The 23,988-nt window shown below is 31.6% G+C and overlaps 1 protein-coding gene and 1 long non-coding RNA gene across 2 annotated transcripts; one reads left to right on the top strand and one right to left on the bottom strand.

Moving 5' to 3' along the window:
- Positions 1-2,410: 2,410 nt before the first annotated feature.
- On the bottom strand, positions 2,411-6,006 carry LOC111366212 (probable beta-1,4-xylosyltransferase IRX10L). The gene is made up of 4 exons (XM_022986922.1): positions 5,514-6,006; positions 3,871-4,259; positions 3,318-3,559; positions 2,411-3,170 (listed from the first exon to the last, which is right to left on the bottom strand). The coding sequence occupies exons 1-4, from the start codon at positions 5,611-5,613 to the stop codon at positions 2,657-2,659; spliced, it is 1,245 nt and encodes a 414-aa protein (XP_022842690.1). The 5' UTR covers positions 5,614-6,006; the 3' UTR covers positions 2,411-2,656.
- A 12,673-nt stretch (positions 6,007-18,679) lies between these two features.
- Positions 18,680-23,401, top strand: LOC111366213. Its single transcript, XR_002697602.1, has 3 exons — positions 18,680-19,160; positions 21,076-21,142; positions 22,846-23,401. It is a non-coding gene; the product is annotated as an uncharacterized LOC111366213 (long non-coding RNA).
- Positions 23,402-23,988: the final 587 nt, after the last annotated feature.

Here is a 23,988-nt window from a genome sequence, read left to right on the forward strand (position 1 = left end):
ATACTAGGACGTTTAGTATTAAAGCACCATCATTAGTCCCATGACATCTTAAGTCTTAATACAGATTTGGTGTGCGAAGTTAGGTCCATACGAGTTTAAACCTGCTCCACGTTCAAGTGAAAGTCGTGTTTCCTTCTTCAAATTTCCCTAACTCATGGAGGTTCCTTTGTTCTTCAAGAACAAAAGGCTCTTAGACGAGCGACAATATGTAAACTTCCAATCGTTTCGAATAAATTCTAGTATATGGCAATGTGTTATTTTTCTTACCCATCTTTTTATTTACCGGAGTTTGTATATGACAGCACATGTTAAGCCCTTGCCTCCTTGAGCTTGCTTTAACATTAAATTGACTTCGCCACCCAGAATTGAGAATTTGTTTGAGATAATGAGCTTTTGATCTATTAGTAGATGCATAGCAATGACCTGGATGTCGTGATGGAAACTAATTTATGCAGTCGATTATGAAGTTATTGGGCCACAACTGAAAATTGGGATTTCCTTCTGGAGCCAGGAGAAATTTCAACTACCAGTTGGACGGCGACAAGAGAAATGAATGCATGCTATTATAATTTCAATTGTTGAAATCTGAAATCTCCATCCACGAGCATTCTGTGCGTGTACAAGAAATGGGAAATAAGAACGTTGAGATGATTTTTAAATTTGAAATTGTATCAGTTTGTTATCCCACATCGAAACTAGGGAAAACCTGAGAGAGATTTGAGTACTATAAAACAGCTGGCCCGAAAATGAATTAAGCATACCTTTCTCGGCCTTTTGGCTAAGATCAAGTGTAGTATCTGTTCTTATCAGTTTAATATCTGATATGTGAGCCATTGGCTCACACGATATTAAATTAATTTTTTAAGGGGGAGGGTCCACCAGAGTAGCTTGCTACTGGGGCTCTCGAGCGTCGCCCAGGCGTTGCACTACAGCTTGGGCCTGGCGCACCCCACCAATTCTAGTTCAATGATTTTCTGGTTTCAGAATGGTCTGGCGACGAGTGGGATGTAGAAAGGGGTCCCTACACTTTATGTGTAGTTTGTTGTCTTCCTTGAAGTTTCTGTCTGACGTCTCATAGTTTGTGGGAAATCAATCTCGAATAAATTAGCTAGCATGTTTAAATTTTATAATTATAAGTGCTCTCGGGCACGTTGGTATTGTGAACACACTTGAAAGCTTAAATGTGAGCACCTAGTCATGCAGAGCCCTTTAGGTTGTCCCTTTCTGTGTTGAATTTGAATAACTCATCCGACATCCACGATTCTTGCTGACATGAAAGCGCATTTCTCGCTACTTTCTGCTCCTTGATTTTAGTGACCTGATCGTATCTTCCTCTTCTGGGTTGAGTAGCATTAATTAGGATATAATCTCCCCAAATAAAATGTTAAATTTGATAGAAATATAATTTGTATTGGAGACATTGATTTTTCATCTTTCTTCTATGTCCAATCTCCTAAATTGGTACTAATCAAATATTTATATAGGAAATGTGCTATTTTTCGACACCCTAATTTAGCTATGCGAGAGTTCTGATCAGAGAACTAATTTCACGGAAGTGGTTAATGTAATAAGTAGAATTTTGGTGAAGAACGGTGTACTAAATTCCCAGGTCAATTTTAGCTGGCCTTGACCATCTTAGTGAAGTTTGTATGGCAAAGATATTTCCATGATACTCCCTCTTCACCTTGAACTCCAACTTAATAGTAATTCAGTTTTGTAACACTAATAATTGATAATTTTTTTGAGAAAACGAGTTATCGATCTTCAAGAAATGTGTACAAAAGATCAGGATTATTTTTTCTGGAGCGAAAAAGGGTTTCGCCATATTGCTGTGCTTTACAGTTTCCATCTGTTGAAATCTTAATCCGAAGACGTTTTGTGGATGTATTGGGATAGGAGGAGGATGATTTTAAAGTTTCACTTTGTTGTCCCACATGGAGTCTAGAGAAAGAGTGAGGAAAATTTGAGTACCATAAAAGAGCCGCCCTATGACTTTAATAATCATACCTTTCTCGGCCTTTTGGCTAAGATCAAATGTAGTATCTGTTCTTATCAGTTTAATATCTGATATGTGGGTCATTGGCTCACACGATATTAAATTAATTTTTTAAGGGGAAGAACCCATGACAATGGCTTGCTATTGGGGCTCTTGAGCGTCGCCCTGGTGTTGCACTATTGCTTGGGCTTGGCGCACCCACCAATTCTAGTCTAAAAATTTTCTGATGTTGAGCCTTGGATATGATCCTAGGTGAAGAAACTATTTTCTGTTAGAGGGTAGGGGTTGTTTCCTGGACTAACATCCCAATCCAGTCATTTGGTTGTACCTGAATTTGGGTATTGTACGTTGAATTTAGTGAATGAATAATGCAATTTTCCAAAATAACAGGAAAATTTCCAGCAGTAACCAAAATAAATCAGAAAAAGTGAGAATATGTATATATATAGTGAATTGGCTGAATACAGCAATGAACTATGAAGTCTTGTTGATACAATACTCTTAAGCAGCAAATTGCACAATTCAAGAGACTAAATTTCCAGATTCATCCCAATCTCTAGGCAAGTTGGCATCTAATCAACAGAGCCTACAGCTGCAAAATGTACTGAAATTTGCATACAATTTTGTACTTCAGATTACTAACATCCGGAAAAGTGGTCACTACCACGGTTTGAGATCAGCCACTGGACCCGCCGTCCAGTTGAGGATCTTCTCGCCTGGCTTCAAGTACACACTCTTATCATGGGGTAATTTACGAGCAAGACCATTCAAAATCTGATGGAAAGCGTCCCTTGATTGAGCAGGTTGCGGGAATAACATAGCTTGTTTCATCGAAGGGTTGGCGAGTAATCTCTGCTTCCTTAATATTTCTTCAATGGGAATCGAAGTGAGAATGGTATCCAATTTAGGGACATCTTTCTCAGCTACAAATACTCCTATATCTTCCCATGGTATTGCATCAGCAAATGGCAATACAATATCATCTGCTATGATCACAGGGATGCAACCAAATATAACTGCTTCGACCAATCTTGGACTCCATGGAGCCCATCCAAGTGGACACAGGCAAAAAACAGCTCTCTGCATGTCTTCATAGTAAGTACTCGGGTGCTCGGTTGAGATGTCGAACAAGGGATTGTTCTTAAAATTCTCCCACACCGATGCTCTTGCACCTCTATAAAGTTTGAAACAGAAATTAGATTACAAATAATTGGATGCTCCTCTCATTTAATTTCAATGATGTGTTAGGTAGGTTAATCTCCAATCAACTTATTTTTATAATGGCATTTAAACATATGCATGATGGTCTATTGAAATATACCTTGCATAGTAACCACCTTCTGGATCATTCCCCACATCGTAAAACAAACCTCGGAAATAAACAAAGATGGAACGAGGAGTGCTAGGAGGAATCAAATGGGTTTGCATTTTCTGCGGTGGAGCATATGGAGGAATAGTGATGGAACCGCCCTTTAAACAAACATGGTTTCGTTGTCCAAAAGTTTGAACCAAGGTAGCACGTTGGAGCAATGTAAGAATCCCTCTTTCAATAGCCTTTTCTTCCTGCAGTGAGCAAATAAGATATACACATCAGGCCGAATCACTGCAAATGATGTATGTCAAAATAAATAATTTTATTTTTATTGATGAAAGTTGGAAATAAGTAACTAACTTATTTTGACATCAAGGTAAGATTTACTTTCAAAAATAACTAATCATAAGTAGTATTTAATAGTTTTTACCTGAAATTAATCTATCTAAACATTTGGGGACAAAAAGATCCTTTTTAAATCACTTTTTTACTTTTACAACGCCAAGACAAATATGCTCTTAGAATCATGAGTAAAGTAACAAGAGAGAGACAACTAAAGTACTTGATAGTGAAAGCATGCCCCAAAATCATGTGGCACAATGAAGAAGTGATCAGCCCCCTCAGTCCTATTCCAGTAAGGCCAGTTGGAAGAAATAAGCTGTATAGCACTCCTCATCATACGTGGCGATTTGAATGGCAAGGGGAGACCATTTGGAGTGAGGTCACAGGTGGAATATACAGGTGTGTAGAACCAATCCGCTTCCTCGGGATTAAGGGTTCGAACTGGGCTTGATAGAAGGAATCGATGCATGTAAATCTCGGCAGCAAACATATGAGTCAGGCATCGAGGGTCCTTTTGTAGAATTTTTTTGTTGTATTTGCTAGGAAGCTCATAAACAAAAACTTTTAACCTTCCAACTGGATCATCTTCCAAGACATCGCCCGCACTACCTAAAATTCGAAAGCACCAACATAATGAGCGACCTCATAATTTAAAATAAGAAAGAAAGTAGAAGATCATAAATGACTTGAGCAGCACTATTTAAAATTTGGGCAGCAATTTTTTTTGGTTCCCCACGGACATAAACATAGTAAAAACATAATAGAGTTCTTCGTATATGGGGAAAATATTATTTTTTTTTTCTTTTTCGTGGACAAAAAACTGCAACAAAGAACACATCACAGTAAATGTCTGTACAGCCTGTTAAGCATTTCCAATTCTACACTCATCTTTCAAAGATTATGTCTCAAAAAGATACAGTAAATCACATGCCTTGGATATAACTTCTTTCCTCTTTCTTCTTTATTGAGGGAAATAATAGGAATAGATCTTTTCATGACAAATTCTAATGCAGGGAGAAATACAGTTATTCTGTTGCCTTCTAGGTTTAGCAATATATTAGGAAAATATAAATACTGATCCAAGGTCAACTTAATTGTACCTTGCGATTTTAATAGATTTATGACATAGAATGCCCAAATCTCAGATCATGAATATCAAAATTTTGCATCAGACCAGAAGAAACATGATGACTTATACGAGTACTTTTACACGTTCTTGGAGCTGGGAATTTTCAAATTCAAAACAGAAAAAACATTCTATCTGTTTAATCACATTGAATTGATATGTTCTCTGCATAATAAAAGAATTGACATTCTTATTTGTTCGAGAGATAGCACCACGTGATTGGATCCCATTTATGATACAGATTACCCAACTGCATGATCATGAATATCAATGCTTTGCTTAAGAACAGAAACAACCAAATGATTACCACCATACTTAACTTGGAATTTCAGATTGAAAGAAGAAAAAGAATTTCTCTATCAATTCCATCCAAACAAAGCTGTAAATTTTGCAAAACATCAATAATTAATCCAAATTGCAAATAGCACATGAAGAGCAGAGTTTATCATTCATAAACACTTCAATGCAAAAAGAATTATCAATTCAATTTTGGATGAAACACTTATTTTTACAATTTGTTCACTAAACCAGGGAAATGATATACAGTGAATTAATATAACTGCCCACATCACAAGGGAACCCTAACTACATTCCCTATTCAAACTCCAGAAATGAAATTATATTATCAACACGAACCTTCTACGTTATTCAAATCAAATAAATCCAAATAGACAATCAGATTTCCAGCCAAATCAACTGCTAACAGCTGAAATCTCAACGACTTAAAATGGACTTACCCGAGATTCTCTCAGTTTGTTGAGTTTTGTCGAACTTTAAAGCTCCAATCCTTGCGCAAGATGCGAAGTAAAAAAGGAAAGCGAAAAACCATCTCTTCATTTTTCACTCCGCCCACTTTCCCTGTCCCAAAAACCGATCCAAGATCAAGAAAATCCCACGGTTCAATTATAAAGGGGTCTGCCCAAGAACAAATAAGGAATTTATATTTACTTTATAATAGGAAATTGGGTAGGCGCGAGAGAAAGATGGATAGTTGAAATGTCATTAGACAGTAGTTGTAAAAATGACTTATCTTGCAAACTGGGATTTTTTAAAGATTAGACAGCACATGGAAAATGAAAGTTGATGTGTTTTTAAGCACAACACAGAAAAAAATATATGAATTTTTGGGAAATAATTTCAAATCCTTCAAGACACAAAGAGATCAGAAAGCTCCGGTAAGGCGGCGCGTGGGTGGGAGTGGAATAATGTTTGGTCAGCTTTTGTTGTCTCTAGCTGTCAAGGGTAATATGTGTAGTTTACAGAATTATTTTATTTTCATCATAATCAATTTTCCTAATTGCCTTGGCTTCATATTTATTTATTTAAATTGTAATATATACTGAAAATAAAACACAAATAAATAAATTTCTTTTTTTATCTGAAATTATAAACTTTTAAATAACATAATTTAACATTATATTCACGTGTAAAACGAGAATTTAAGCCTATCGTATATTAAGTATAAGTTAAATTGTATCTGTTCCATAATATTAAACTTTACTTAATTAAGCTTGATTCTTTTTTTCTTTCTCGTCAAATCTACAAATATCAAACTCAACCATACAACAAATTAAATCCGTTACCAAAAAATTTAAAATGCATGCATTAATTTTAAAATTTTTGTTATCACTATGTTCGGTACTATGTTGAAATTCAATTATTGACCATATTAACAATAACGAATGGGTGGGTCTAAAATTTCAAATATTATTAAATAAGAAATATTTCGACTTTAACCCAATTTAAAATCAATGAAGGAAGATATTTTGAGATGTAACACTCTTATAGTTGGTTGGATCCCTATTTTCAACTATTATGACACTATCAATCAATTAGATAGACACAAAAAAAATTAAATTAAAAGATGCTCATTTGATTATATTTAAATGTTTACATTTAAGTAAACTAAAGGTACGTCAATAATTTTCAAATTAAAAAATTACTCATTTTGTCTATACTATAAACTTTTTTACCTAAAAAATATATATATATATATCTTATCTAAACATATTTAGAAATTAAAAATTACATATTAATCATGCTTGTCATATTAATCCATAGCATTTATTTTAAATTATAAACCAAAGTTACATTCAAAATAGATATCGAAGTGAAAAATCTTAAACAAAAGTTATCCTTTTCAATTTCAATTTATTATCCTTTGTATTTAAATAGTCTATTAATTACTTAAACGTGAAATTTATAATTTTTGAATGAAAATATTGACAATGTTATATAAGGACAAAATGATAAATTGAATATTTCTCATCTATCTCCACATTTTACTTATATATATATATATATATATACATATATATATATATATATATAAACTTAATTTGATTAATGTAAAATTTTAAGTACTCCAATATTAAATAATAAGTATTACACTTAAATGGATATTAAATGAAGTTAAATTATATTAAATAGTTCTATATTAAATACATAAGGGTAGAATTGTGCTAAGAACATCAGTTCAATTTATTTAACACGATATTGAAAATGATTTTTGTTTAAGGAGCTCAAAAGATGGCCCTAAATTCTCATTTCGATATTAAAAAAAATTATTTTAATTTGATTAATAACATTAATTCAAATTGAAATTGAAAAATGATGTTTAAGGAGCTCAAACGATGGTCTTAAACAACTGTTTATAGAAATTAAAAAAATATTCTTTAATTTAATTAATAGCATTACACTTAAATGGATATTAAATAAAGTTAAATTATATTAAATGGTACTATATTAAATATATAATGGTAAAATTGACATAAATCTAAATAAGTAAGGATAAAATTGGTATTAAAAAATTTCTCCCGATGAACCCTCATTTTTAATACATTGTAGATGTAGATTTAAATAATGTGAGCTTAGATTTAAAGTGGGAAACTTAATTTAAATAATGTAATTTAAGTAATTAAGCTTAATTTGATTAATGTAAAATTTTAAGTACTCCAATATTAGACAATAAGTATTACACTTAAGTGGATATTAAATTATATTAAGTAGTACTATATTAAATATATAAGGATAGAATTGAGCTAAAAATATAAGGGATTTTTATTAGGAACATCAGTTCAATTTATTCAACACGATATTGAAAATGGTTATTGTTTAAGGAGCTCAAAAGATGGCCCTAAATTCTCATTTCGATATTAAAAAATTATTTTAATTTAATTAATAGCATTAATTCAAAATGAAATTGAAAAATGTTGTTTAAGGAGCTCAAGATGGTCTTAAATAACCATTTATAAAAATTAAAAAATATTTTTAATTTAATTAATAGCATTACACTTAAATGAGTATTAAATGAAGTTAAATTATATTAAATGGTACTATATTAGATATATAATGGTAGAATTGACATAAAGCTAAATAAGTAACTGTAAAATTGGTATTTAAATTTCTCCTGATGAATCCACATTTTTAATATATTGTAGATGTAGATTTAAAGAATGTGAGCTTAAATTTAAAGTGGTAAACTTAATTTAATTAATGTAATTTAAGTAATTAAACTTAATTTGATTAATGTAAAATTTTAAGTACTCCAATATTAAACAATAAGTATTACACTTAAATGGATATTAAATGAAGTTAAATTATATTAAATAATACTACATTAAATATATAAGGGTAGAATTGAGCTAAAATATAAGGGATTTTTATTAAGAACATCAGTTCAATTTATCCAACACGATATTGAAAATGGTTGTTGTTTAAGGAGCTCAAAAGATGGCCCTAAATTCTCATTTCGATATTAAAAAAATTATTTTAATTTGATTAATAGTATTAATGCAAAATGAAATTGAAAAATGATGTTTAAGGAGCTCAAATGATGATTTTAAATAACCATTTATAAAAATTAAAAAATATTTTTTTATTTAATTAATAGCATTACACTTAAATGGATATTAAATGGTACTATATTAAATATATAATGTTAGAATTGACATATAGCTAAAGAAGTAAGGGAAAAATTGGTATTCAAAAATTTCTCCTCAATCCACACTTTTAGCCCCCGTTTGTTTCTTATTTTTGGAAGAATAAGAATGAAAAATATAATTGTTACGGGCCTCACACAAAAGATAAAAATTCAAATTTGGTGGTTTGATATGATGGATAACAGTCATATTTTTCATTTTAATAAGAAAAAATGGGAACCAAATAAGAGCTTAATATACTAGTGTTTCTCCCGTGCAATGCACGGGAGAGAGTGTTTTGGAGCTTTTTTTAGCATGTCAAATCTATAGTATGAAATTAGTGTTTTATGTTGTTTTTAGAATGATTTTCTTGTCAACATATGACTAATATGTATGGATCATTATTGTATGTATGTGTTGGTTTTTCTTTCCTTGACTACTTCATTAACTTATGGACTTCGTTAATTACCTATATATGTGATGATTGAAATTATATAAAATTTATTTCTAGATTTTGTAATGATTAATTTTAAAACTAAATAATTAATAGAGTTAGCCTTTGAACGTGGAATATTTTGGATTAGATCGTTTGTTTCAAGAAGTCGTCCTACAATAGAATGTTTACTATTAAAATTTAAAAATAAATTATAATAATGGATAAATAGAAATGTAACCAATTATTTTTATCAAGATCATAATTTTGTGAAGAGATTCTCTAAAAATTGCAGAAGAATCTTGTCGTTCATACGTTGGAAGAAGAGAAATTTATTGAATTTTAAATTATGTATATGTACCATGTGTAAAAAGTTTCAAAGGTTTCAATTATTACAAGAAAACAAAACACAACTTATTTTTTATTGTATTTAAAGCTGAAGGGGCATTCTTCTATTCTCATATTGACGTCCACAGATTAAAGACGGATAAGGTGCCCACATACCGTGCTGGAAAATTTGGCTGTAAAAGGTAACCATTTGCTGAAAATTTCGCCGGAGAAGGTAACCATTTAGAGATTTATACTGTGGCATGAGAATATATCATGCAGAATTAGAGCTTGGTTTTGGAACTGATGATTTTTTATATAATATTTTTGTTTAAGCTTTGCGTGAAATGGAGATGGGCTTTCCGTGTCACGAAGTGTGTGTGCATCTGTGACACGGAGAATGAGCTCTTCGCGTGACGGAGAGAACCCTCTTCCATGACACAGAGCTCGCCTCTGTGAGATGGAGATGGGTGTTTCTGTAACAAAGACAATTTTTTTTTTTTATTGTTGCATTTGTTTATTTTGGATTGTTGATTTATTTATAAATAAACATTTCTCTGATTTAAATTTTAGATTTGGTCATGAATATTAATTTTTAAATAATTTGTGTAGATTAATTTTTAGATTTGTTAATGAGTATTTATTTTTTGAATAATTTATACAGATGTCTCTAGAATATATAGTCTATATAGACCAATGGTTTTCTGCTACAATTATTCAATATCCAAATCGAGAATATCTGAAAGATTTTGTAGAGTTCATAGAAGCTGATCAACAATATTCTTTGATGTGTAGTCATTTTTATGGATTTATTTATGGAGCTGTTTATAGAGAAGAACGAGAACAATTTAGTAGTAAATTGATACGTGAATTTATAATGAGGCTTATAAATTGTGGGAAAAATAATGAAGTTTGTGTACGGTTAGATGGCCATGTTGCTAGATTTGGTTTGTAAGAATTCTGCCTGATTACTGATTACCTAGCCAATCATTCATGGAGATCGATTATAGTAATGATCGTTTTAGAAATCGGTACTTTGATTGCACAAGAAGAATTACGTTGAGAATGCTTTTTGAAGCATTTCACATGTGTGAAAATCATCAGGATAAATTTAAGTTGGGATTAGTTATGTTGGTAGATTGTGTGTTAAAACCAACTTCAAGACAAATTGATTATAGAACTCTTGGTGTGATTGAGTATGTTGATGAGTTTCTTGCGTATCCATGGGGTTGTAAAATATATTTTGTTTTGTTAAATTTTTTGAAAGAGTCAAAATTTGAAAGAATAGTAAGGATGCAACGGAATGAACAAGTAGAATGTAAGTATGCACTACAAGGGTTTCCACTTGCTTTTCAGGTATTTTTTTTGTATTTTTTTATTGATTTATTATGTATAAGTTATATAGATAACAAATCTTAACACCATAGCCTATAGGTAATCTTTAAGATTCATAATAAACAACCACAACAAAGTCTCCGGAGCAAATTGATTATCTTTCCTGAGCATATTCGCTAAGCTTAAATTAAACGAAAATTCTTTTAGTAATTTCTGAACTTCAAATATATTTGGATAAAATTTTTTAAAATAAAAAATTATAAGTTAGAAAAGCTATACTTATTTTTTTGGCCAATGAAAAAATGATTTACTTTAAAAATTACTCATTTTACTTATAAATAAACTTTTTAAGCATGTTTTCCTAACTTAAGAAAAGTAGCAAGTTACTTTTTGTGTGAAACATGTTTGCCTATGATACTCTGTCTTACTTTTAAGTAAAGAAGTTATTTATTTTAAAGTAAATTTTCCATCAAATAAGTAAATTACAAATTCCAAATTTTTAGCCAGTAAAAAAGTTACTTATTGTTTTACTTGTAAGTAAAATTTTCAAGTTCAGCCCAACCCGCCTTCAATTTCAGATAGAAAAGAAGAAGAGAAAATTATACCATGGGTTGACGTTGAGCGATCTTGAGTGAAGCAAGAGGAAGCTGAAAAACCAAATAAACAACTAATCAAAAATCAAAACTTTTATTCCATGATTTCAAAGACCAAAACAAACCCTATAATATGCAGCAAATACTGACTAACTATTTTCTTTAAAGCGCAAATGAAACCTGCAATCAGAAGAATTAAAAAGAGAAAAATAAATAAAGATCACCAAAAACCTAACTTTTAATGGAAGTCGAATTATACTACTTTTCATTAGGGCTGTAAGTAAAAATCGCCAAACCGAAAAATCGAACCGAAATCGCATTTTAGAAACCTTCGATTTGGTGCCACGTGGACCTGGTCAACGAAATGGTTTTGACCCAAACCAAACCGGTCAAAATGGTTTCGTTTAGGTTTGAAAGTTTTAATTACGGTTTAAAATTAAATCGGACCGACGAAAAAATAAATAAAAATAAAAAAATGAAAAAATGATTTTTTTTGAAAATTCATCCAATTATGTAAAATTCAATAGTTTCATTTGTGAGTATTTTTGTCAATTTCTAATTTTCTAATACATATATTATTATTATTATTATCATCATCATCATCATCATCATCATCATCCAATAATCCTAATATATATATAATAATCTCAAGACTAGTATAATCTATCAAAAGTCATTTTCCTCTTCAAAATTTAGATGAACTCCAGCCGACATCTAACACAGTTTTGAGCCACCGTACACTTCTTTTTCAGATTTTTCACGTCTCTTCAAAGTTGAATAGTAGTCTATTATACCAAATCAGAGACAGAGAAATTCTAGACATTCGGTGATAATATTTGCTACGAATAAAGTTTCAAATCAATAATTTTTTTGAACAAACTAAGGTAAGAATCTGAAATTAAATGCGTTTCGTAACATCATACAAACGTAAACTTGTGTAATTGTTATGTTTAGATATTATAAACAATTGTTTTATTATTGTCGTTGGTTATTCTTTTTATCTAATCAGTATCATTTTTTCAGATATGATAATCACGAGGTCTTATTGGATATCATTATATTTTTTGGGCATTATATCTAATTTAGTAGACTTTTATTGTAATATTATTATATCATTATTAGCTTAAAAAAGGTGAACAAAAATGAAAAAAACTATATTTTAATTTATTATAATTTTTCTTTGATTCAGTAGGTATTTAAATTTATAGTAGATATATTTAGCCTCTATTTGAGCCATATTTTCCATATCTTCATAACGAGAAAATTGATCGTTGGAGAGGAGGGTAGGTCCCATACATGAAACAGTAGGTCAACAAAAGCAACTGGACTTGTGGGATAATGGTTCAAATTTTCATTTTTTTGTTCCAAAAATTTGGTTCAAACGGGTGTTTAGTTTGTTTTAGATTTATTGCTAGTAAGATATAAATATATATTGAATTCAATGAATTAATGAAATAAAAGTAGATGGAAAAAAACATATGGTGAAACCGGCGGTTTAAAATCGGACAAAACCGTTAGGTTTAGGTTTGAGTATTTTTCAAACCGTTCAAAATGATTTGGTTTGGGTTTGAGTTTTTCTCAAACCAGTTTAAACAGTTTTTTTTAAATCTGTCAAAAACCTGTAAAATCGGACCGCTTACACCCCTACTTTTCATTACAAAAAATGGGGGGGAAAAAGCTTGTGTAAAGAGTAACGATGAACCCTAAAATGCAAAAAGAAATTAGGATTACCGATTGAGAAAGCTTTCAATCAAGAAACAAGGTTTCGATCTAGAAATATACTAACTATATTCATTTTTATCAAAGTTAAGTATTGTGAAAATTGGCACAACAGATATTCTAATCCGACCAAGTATGTTTATGTAACAATGGACATGTTTTGAACTATGATACTCAAGGGCAGTTCTATACTAACAATAGGAAAATTTTGTTCAATTACCCTATTTTACTTAAGCAATTGGTTGCCAATTTAACAATTAAAAGTAACTTTAACAAATTAGAATTGTACCTTTTGCAGAGCGGATTTTTGTTGGAGGATGTCATTAGCAATTCCATCGTACACATGTAGCAAAAAACTCATATGAACTTTCGAAGAACTTTAAAAGAACCTGTGAAAATTTTTATAAGAAATGTAAAGAATAATAGTTTTACTTTTTTTATCGTACTACTTGTGCATGAAACTAAAATGGAGAAATTTGTTGTATGATGGCACATTATAAAAATTTCTTAAAGATCAAAAAACATACCTTATATGTTGTAAGTCTAAGAATGTATGAACGAAAGAATTTCCTTGTATACAACATTTTTAATACATCTGTTATGTGAGCTGTCCATGTTTGATGATTTTAGCAGAACTTTTAGAAACGTGCTTGTTTTTACTTTTGATAATGCTACATATAGCTGACCATGACAAAAAACTAGTTCTAAAAGATATAAACCGACAAAATCAAGTTTTTGACCTTGTGCTTTATTTATTGTCATTGTAAAACACTACCTAATTGGAAATTGAGTTCTCTTAAAAGGAATTGAGTTTCGATCACTTTTAAGAGGTACAAAAGGGACCCTTGGTAAGAAAACATACTTTCCGTAATATTCATCAGTTTTGATTTCAGCAAGGATTACATTTTTCTCAAATTTTCGACAAGTAAGACGTGTTCAATTGCATAGCCCTTCAGAAAGATTTATATTCCGTAATAATATTACAGGACAGTCTACTTTGAATTTTAATTCATGTGGTGGAATACCGTTCGGTGTTAAAGTATTTAATTTTATTTTTTTTTGCAGAGTTTGTTCTGTTTTGTCAATTGCTTCATCAAAACTATAATATGTAAAATTCTCACCAGGAATTTGTTCAAGTAAAATTTGATTGATGTAGTCAACATATTCATTTGTAGGCGTAAGAATAACTCTATTTGCCATATTATGTAAATTTTCAGCATATACTTCTATATTTGAAAAAACATGATGCATCAAATTTTTTAAAGATGTGATCTCATTTTCGAATGGTAGAGTTATATTATCCAGGAGCATAATACACTTACAAGTATGTTCTTTTTCTATTCCATCTCCAATTCTAAGTAAATAATCACAAAATGTAGGATCTAAACAAAAGGAAATTACAACAATTAAATAAATGTTGACATTTCCGTGATATGGAGAAAACTCTCCATCTATTATAATCTTTTTTTTTATTTTTTTAATTTGTTTTACTCATTAGATAAATACTTTTTTTGAACCAAAAATTTATAAATATTATTTAATTAAAATTGGAAAAATAAATTTTATCACGGAAAGAGAAGAACTTAAAATTGGGAAAAAATATCTATGATAAAAAAATAATTCTTTTTGTTTTTTTATGATAATAATATTGGGATAAACGTAATGAACAGTAGAACATATTTTTAATAGAAAGTCTTAAAAAATTGTTTTAAAATTTCTTTTCCTCGTAAAGGAATTAAAAAGAATTTTAAATCAAAAAGAAAAATATTTATATTATGAACAAAACTAATAAAAAAAAAAAAGAAAGAAAGAAAGAAAGAGGGTAAAGTGGAGTCCGTGTTATGGAGAGTTGACATCTCTGTGTTATGGAGAAAAACTCTCCATAACACAGATATGGAGAGTTTTTCCTCCATAACACGGAGAAAATCTCTCCATGTTATGGAGAAAATCTCTATCTATTAGAATTTTTTTAATTTTTTTAATTTGTTTTACTCATTATATAAATACCTTTTTGAACAAAAAATATGTAAGTATTATTAATTAAAATTGGAAAAATAAATTTTATCACGGAAAGAGAAGAACTTAAAATTGGGAAAAAATATCCATGATAAAAAATATTTCTTTTTGTTTTTATGATATAATAATCCTGGGATAAACGTAATGAATAGTACAAAATCAGTTTGGGAATAGTGAGTCAAAAAGAGTTACAAAAATGAACAGTGAACCACAAAGTCTCTCTAGATAGGATGATCCTTCTTTGTAAGCCAATAAGGTCATTTTTGGTCAATGAGAGATCTAGAATTTATCCTTCTTTTACAGGAACTTGGCCCATTGAAAGTTGGTCTGTACAACCCTCATTTTAGGCACAACGTGTGCAAGAATTTGGCCCAATGCAACTTGCACAGATTGGGCCTAAAATGATGGGTTGTAGGCCTCAATACGAACCCCAGCATAGACTGCCAAAAAATGGGCTGTGCCAATTCAGCACAAAATTTTACGAGTCTGATTCGATCCACTAAGGAATTGCTATTTCCTCGGATGAAATTACTCACCAACTTGTTTTTAAAGATGACAACTCAAAAATAAGATATAAGATTTATTTAATAAAAATCAGGTATTATAAAATTAACCCACCACACCCCCATACAATCCAATTTCATTTGAAACCCTAAATCGAGATTCCCCAATCACCGAGCATCGCTAGCGTGACGTCGATGAGCGGCGCGATGCCGTTTAGAGTGACTCGTTCACGATGTTGCTGTGCAGTGATGACTTCAGGGATGATGCGATGATAGGCTTTAGTGATGAAATCTCTGTTTGGCGATGGCAACGCGATATGTGGATGAACGACGTCGACGATATGCGATTTATGTCGTTTCTACCGTGAAGGATGATGGTCATGGTTTTGAGATGATTTTTGGGAGTGGTTTCTTTCTATTCTAATCTAGAGTTCTAGGGTGGTTGTTGGTGGGTGGTTGTGGTGTAGGTGGTGATAATGTGGCTGCGATGGTGTTGGTAGTGATGATGATGTTTAGATGGTGGCGGTGGTGATGGTCTTGGTCATGGTGTTGGCATTGGTGGAGGTTCTGGTGGTGCTAGCATTGGTGGTTCTAGTGGTGGTGACGGCGATTGCGGTGGTGTGGTTTGTTGATGGTTTTTGGTCGGTAGTTTTCTGATTTACAATATTTAGGATCTGATTTTTTTGGTGCCGCAACGAGTTGTTTGGATCTAGTGGTGCGGGATGGGTTGGTTGATTTGTGACCAAGTTTTTGGTTAATTTGTGACCTTTAAAATTTGATAATTTATGATTGAAAAGTAATCAATGACCTGTTAGTCTTATAATTTGTGATCGGCAAATAAACTATAACCTATAAATTTTTTGTTGTATGAGTGTGAAATAATTTGTGACTAGTTAATTTGATAATATGTTACCAATAAACAAGTTTGTGATTTATAAAGACATACATGTGACTATTAACTGTATAATTGTGATCTCAGTGTATTTAATTATTTATTGATCACTTGATTTTTGAATTTTGAAACTTATAGCCTGAAAATTGAAGTGGCTCATAATTAATACCTGAGTTGCGAACTTTTCCCATTTCCACCATATACGTCTTCATTTTAATTGATTTGAACCCAAATACTAAGCCCTTGTTTGCGCTCCACTAAATTTAAAATTTGAAAACAATTTTATTTTGGACTAGTGATTAAGTACGTGATTTAAAAAGAAGGAAATTTTTTGGATCCACGAGTAATATTATTTTATAGAGAATGTGGTTGAAAAGAAAAGAGAGAAAAATGAATTTTGAAAATTGAAATCCAAATGAGGGCTAACTCTATCGGTGAAAATAAGGCGAGCCTGGGCCTACCATTTCCCAGTTTTGAACTACAACAAATAATTTAGAGAATCTTACAGACCTCTCTATATTTTATCTTTATATTTCAAAAATCAAAATTTAAGTTTATTTTTTCAAAAATTAGGTATATATTACATTCTACCTTCCCTTTAGCCACCCCACCTTATCATTTAATTCAATTCTTTCCAAATCCATCCCCATCTTTACCTACACCATCGAAGGTCACTGTCGCCCATCGTCTGCCACCTGTCTATCACTGTTTATTCTCCCGTTGAATTGAAGTTGCCTTTAACTCTCTCATGTGTGTGCTATAGAAACATATCTGTTTCGGTGTCACCTATTGTTGTAGAAGTGGTGGTGGTTGAGTAAAAGGAATGCAGTGTTAAGAGATATAATCTCACATCGGATAAAGATGACAATATATATCAACTTCTAAGGTTTTGGGCTACTCCTCTTAACGAGATTGACATTTTAAGATGTAATTCTAAATCTTAACATGGTATCAGAGCCCATTAAACTCTAACAAGTCATTCAATTCGATTAAGACTCAAAAATAAGCACACGAATTTGAAAATTGGTCTGCTTAAATGAGCCACCATCTTGTGGGGTATGTTAAGGGATATAATCTCAAATCAAATATAGATGAAAACATGGACCAACTAATAAGGTATTGTGCTACTTCTTTTAACAAGGTTGATTTTTTAAGATGGAACCTCAAATCTTAATAAGTAGTACCTACTTCTTTTAACAAGGTTGACATTTTAAGATGGAACCTCAAATCCTAATGAGTAATAGCTCTAGAAGAGAGAACAATGAAGATGAAGCCTGACGACTATAATAGCGATTTATTGTAAAACTTGATGTTGAGTGGTGGGAGGTCATGATTTGCGACATTTGTTGTTTACTATGGTTGCTTGTCATAGTGAATGTACGGGTAGATGAAATGTGGTTGCTGTAGCTGTATGGTAAGGAGGAGTTTAGGCGGTCTGTTTTGGAGCAAAGCTTCGATTAAATATATTAGCATCTTTGGTTGTGCGATCTATGCTAAGCAAGGTACGTTGCTGCATCTTGGGTTGTGCATCTATGTGTTTTTGTGATGTAAGGTGGTAGTAAAGGTGTGATGATGGTGGCATTGTATCTCTAAGCATGTCCATATGATTGGTTGGAGGTAGAGGTGGTGGCAAAGGTGGCAGTGACATTTCGGTGGCATCAGTGGCTAGGGATGTCAAATGTAACAACCTGGAATTTTTTTATGGCTTAAAATTAATGTTGACTATTTAGCAAATGAAATAGTCCACGTCAATTTTATCGTCACGCTAAAATCTAAAAGTTGAATTGATAAACGCGATTCACTTATTTGCATAAATAAATTATTTTGCTTACGTGTACGTTTTAGAATTTATCATAAGTTATTTGGGTCGATTTTTTAAATATTTTAGAAGTTGATGAAATATATCAAATATTATACTCAATTTGTAGCTCATATTAAATAAATTAATTTGGAATCAAGAAAAAAAATATTTTTGTACTAGTTGTGTTTGAATTATTTAATAAGAAAGAAAGTGTATTATTATAATATTTTATATCCTTACCTCACTTAAAAGAGTGAATCCACCATTTACTGTTTATTTATGAAGTATTTTGCTTCCCCATTTTACCGTTCAATCCTATTTTCAAATTGAGGGTTTAATGGTTTTTTACGTATGAATACAAAATATCTCATTACCAAAACTTTTTCAAAGTAGTGTGTTTGATTACTTTTCCACTTAAATTCTTACTTAGAATATTTGATTGTTATTTTTTTTGATAGAAAATATTTTTTAACTTTTGAAAATATGGCTAAGAAAACATTTGTGATGCAACTATGGTCGAGGGACAGAATATTACAGGTCTGAGAGAAGAGAAGAAGATAACAGAGTCGGGGAAAAGGCGAGAGATGGTTTCGACTTCAATGGTGACGATATTGCTGAGAACAGGACTTGATGATGGTGCTGACAACCTCTGTGGCAGTGCTTATTGGGTGTGTTGTAATTCTCATGTGGCACTGTGCTCCCAGATCTGCCTAGAAGGCGGTGGTTTCGCTGTCGAAATCAATGGTGCGCAAGGCGTTGGTGGAGTTTCAGGATGTCGACGATGAAAAGATGAAAATCACCATTTTTATGGGACCCAGACTGGTACTGTGAAAGGTTTTGCTAAGGTAAAAAATTAATTTTATCTCTATGACTTATTTTCGCTTGAAAATCGATAAATTTTAAGAGCGACGTAAGTTGTTTGATTATGTGCCTAAATGTGAAAGTGTGTGAATGTCAAACCTTGGTTAAGCTCAAACGTTATAGTTTTGTGTATTTGATTATGGATATGTAGTCTCTCTTAAGTAGTTTGCAAAAAGTTCTGAATTTTGAGGAAAAAATTGTTTGGCATTAATGGCAAGTGTTGAAGATACAATTTCAGTTGGTTGTGGGAAGTTTTGTTTTCGAAGGATTCTCAAGGGTCAAAACCTGAAATTTGGTTTAAAATCTGTCTTATAATAGTTCTTCCGTTACTGGATTTGATAGAGTAGATTTATTATAAATAGAGATCAAGAGTTTGAAAAAAAAAAAAATTCAATTTGGTGAAATTGATGTACTTCTGTTTGGTTTTTTGCAAGTAGAAGCTAATATTCTTGGAGATTTTATTTTTATTTTCATTTATTTATTTATTTTGCATAATTGGGTTATTTATGGCATCAAAAAGCCTCCATTGATGTGGTAAAAAGATAGCTAATTTAACGATTTTGGGGTTAAGAGAGAGATTCGAAGAAAAAACATACAAGGTGATTGAATCAAAGCACTTCTATTTGGGTATTTTACAAGCTCAAGCTGATATTCTTGGAGAATTTTCTGTATAATTGGGTTATTTTGGGCACAAAAGTCCTCCATTGAATTGGTAAAAATGATAAAAAAAGATAAAAAAAATTTGCAGAATTTCTGAGCTAAGAGGGAGATTCTTAGAAGAGCGTATAAAGGTAGTTCTATTTCATCCAATTTCAGGGTCTCCAAAGGAAAGATCAGTAAATGTTGCTCATTCCCAGTCTAGGCTAGCTAGAAACAAGGCATTGAGGTTAAAAAATGGGCAAAAACTCATGTCAAATATTTTAAGGTGGAGGAGTCAATAAAGGACGAAGGGGTTGAATTAGATAAGAGTAGACTGATCATTGTTACAAAATTATCTAATCCAACACATTCTATTAGTATTCCTTCGGTACTCCAATGACATAAATTGGTGTTGCACTCTTTGGTGCTATTGTTTACTTTTAGTAGTGATATTTCTCTTATATATTTTTTTTTTATTTATTGATTGCATATTTGTATTAGGATTGAATATATAATGAAAAGAAAACATTGAAACTCGAGTTTTAGTACCAGTGTTTTTTTACACGAGTTATCTCAATATGCATCAAGAAGCTAGAGAATTAATACGTCATGAAATTTGCATTTTATTGTTCGTAGTCCAATTCTTAGGTTATTTTTATTTTATTGAAACGAGAGGATCGAACCCAGTAATAAAAAATTCATGGCTGAAGCTTTCCTTAATCCTTTCCTTAACCCAGTAACCCTCTGAAGCTTTCCTTAATCCTTTCCTTAACCTTCATCAATTCACTAAGCTTCATCAACAATTGAAGTCAACATATATCTTCTTACCCAAAAGAATCTGAATTTGAATATGTTTATGTTGGCAAAATAAATTTTTGCAGTTCTTAAATTAAGTGGTGGTATATTTACATGAAAGTAAATTTTTGGGTGTGTAAATTTTTGTGCCAGTTGTTACGTTAACAAAGACTTTGTCCAATTTTTTATTTTTTATTTTTTTTATGAATGCTATCTAAGATGTGCATCCTGCTATCAAATATCACAAATATGAATACCTCTTCGTGGATTCAAATCTACAATTAGTTTACTTTTATAGCTCGAGGCATAATTAGTCAGACTACAGTTCTTTATCGTTTCTCAATTTTCCTGGGTACTTTTTATGGTGGATCTATTTATCAGTGCCTAAATGAATGTTCTTTCTTATTTAATTATTGTTTTATTATTGGCTCAAGTGTCATTTATGTTTCAATATTTGGCAAATAGAGCATTTATTTGCATCAAGTTCTCTGGAGATTGGAGTACATAGAAGCTTTGGAGTGCACATAACGAGGTTTGTTGCTCATAACTTGTATAATTTAAATTCCAACATTTTGTCCGATATATTTTACCATCCAACAAAACGTTAAAGCTTTTTGTTGCTTAATAGTACTCAAATTGAAAGTTTTGGCAAATACTTTTTTAAACAACAAACAATTAACCCTTATTCTAATAATTTGGGATTTATCGCATAATTGTTTTTGCTCCATCTAATTTATCTCTACATTTTCTGGAAGATCCAATGAAGCTAGATCATTGACAACCATACCATATTGTTAGATTTAGTCTGCCTCTCTCTGTTCTAATACTTTAGATCATTGGCAACGTTACGTGAACTCATTTTAGTTTAAGCAAGCTGAAAAAACAGCACCTAAGCTTGATCTAGATGGGCTTCTTGTAATTAGTGGAGATTGCACAAATATAAATGCGAAAACTTAAGGTAAGTATTTTATTGTCTTAAGAAATTGTAATCACCCTGACTCATTTTTTTGTCTCTAAAATCTTCTTTATGAACCTAGTGTTGGAATTAATTGAATTTGATTTGGGTTTAAATATTAAATGTAATATTTAATGATGTGAGTCATTACAATTAATTTGGGTGAATTGGAAAAGTCTCCAATATAGGTCCATATGTTGATAAACCCATTTTAAGTGTTTTTATATGGAAATGAGTCCCACATCGAAAGTTTACAAGAAAATTGTCTTGTTTATATAGTGGGTTGTGTGAATAATATATAATTTAATAAGTTACCTACCACTTGACTAACTTTAGCTAGCCGAAGGCTAGTCACCACTAGAGTGGTGCTTCGCACCACTAGCACCGCTCCCCAAACCCGGTCTCGGCACGCGCACGCGCACGTCGCAAAGTACGCATTTGGCACTTTAGAGGCGCACTTCGCAGGTACGCATCGTCGCGAGGAGCTGGGGAGCCTTATAGTTTTCGGAAATGGACTCGTGGTTCGATGACGTGGCAGCACAAGGCTCGGTGAGTTGGCATTCTAGGTGGCGCACGAGTGGTAGGTTGCGTCCCTTCGTCCTGCGTGACGGTTAGATGTACGCGTGGCATCCACATGGCTGTGACTGTTCAGAAATTGGTGAATAGGCATGATGAATGGACACTTCACTTCATGGTTTAATCTGAGCCGTCAGATCATGAAAATAGAGCGATCCAATGGCTAAGACGAATCAAACCAAGTGGTGCACCAGTTCTTGAAATGTCACACACATATTCCATGAGACACTTCAATCTCTATAAATAGAGACCTCCAGATTCGTTTTTTGACACACCAAATCAATTACAAATTCAATTGATTTCTAAATTATTCTCTCTCCATATTTTGCTCTAAAAAAAAATCTCTTATATTTTTGTAGTTATTCCGTTCAAGTACGATCTTTCATTGGTTCGACCGACAATGTTGGTATTGTGCAGTATTGACTTTGGAAGGAGCGTTGTATCTTGGGAGACAGATGTCCATAATCCCGTTTGCACTTCATTGGGGGGCGAAATCTATCTTAAGGAGATTTGCTTTGGCATACCTCGCTTCATCTTCTATTTTCAATTTTTTTTCCTGCTTATTTTATTTGTTCTTATGATTGTGTTAATCGAATTACCGACAACACCTAGGTCTTTTATAATGGTATATCGTTAAATATATTGATTTCCTAACGTATATACTATGGCCTTGGTTCCAAGCTTTCATTTTTGTGTTATTACAGGAGCAAAAATCTAAAAAATATGGTTATTGGATGTCCAAAGACCAGTGACAGTGACTTGAAATGCAAGAAGGTATATTAAATCTAATTTCCTGCCATTTTACACTTGTAGTAGCTTAACTTTAATCGAATGAACTTTTTAAAAGAGAAATATGAGTTGCAAAATAATAGTTATATTGAACTTGTAAGGGTACATTTTCCATGACTTAAAGAACAAGTAAATTCATCTGATTTATCTTAATAATCAAGGTACTGATTTTCAAGAGTCTAATTTATTTTCCATCGTCTTCCTTTTGAACTTAACATATATCTCTTTGTATGCGTGTTGGCAAAAAAACAAAGCCCACAAGCTCTCCATCAGAACAACAGAGTCGAAAAAAGAAGTAATCCTTGTTGTACAAATTTGGAAACCTGTGAAGATATTGTATTCTTTATCGTACTTCCATGTGTTTGCTCAATGTTTCTTCCTTTATTTATTTGTCTTACTTTTTGCTCCTACACAGGGGTATAAATATTAAAAGATTTGTATCATCTTTAGATTTTTTACCTTTTTGGTTTCTGTCTCTGTGTCCTATTTGGGTAGTCTCCACATGTGAATATATATATATATATATATATATATATATATATATACACATGCAAAAGGATTTCTTCTATTCTAGAATCATGAAGTTTCTTTGAATGCTCAATAAGGGAAATTTCATCCCAATATTGCCATAGCAAACATTGAGTTGATGACATAATTCATGAGAATTTAACAAATGTAACGCACTAACATTACCTTTAAAATATCTTAACCCGTGCATTGTACGGGCAAAGACTAGTATAAAATAAAAAAGGCAATGATGGTTACTGTAGAAAATGGTTATCTTGTAATATTTTATTAATATATATAATATAAATAAGAATAATATTTTAAAACAATGTGGTACGGTTACGGTTACAGTTACACGTTATCAAATTGAATTTCATTATTAAATTAATTAATTAATAAAAAAATGTCAAATTCATATTTAAGTTAAAGTGTGACTGACGAATTGATAGAGGCCATAAGATTGATTTAATAAATCTTTGAATTCTTACCGTTTTGACTGGAGACGTTTTTGGCTTTTGGGTTGGTGGATGTTACATTACGTATATATAAAT

Source organism: Olea europaea, chromosome 17 (assembly GCF_002742605.1).
Source record: "Olea europaea var. sylvestris chromosome 17, O_europaea_v1, whole genome shotgun sequence".
NCBI classification, from domain to species: Eukaryota; Viridiplantae; Streptophyta; class Magnoliopsida; order Lamiales; family Oleaceae; genus Olea; species Olea europaea.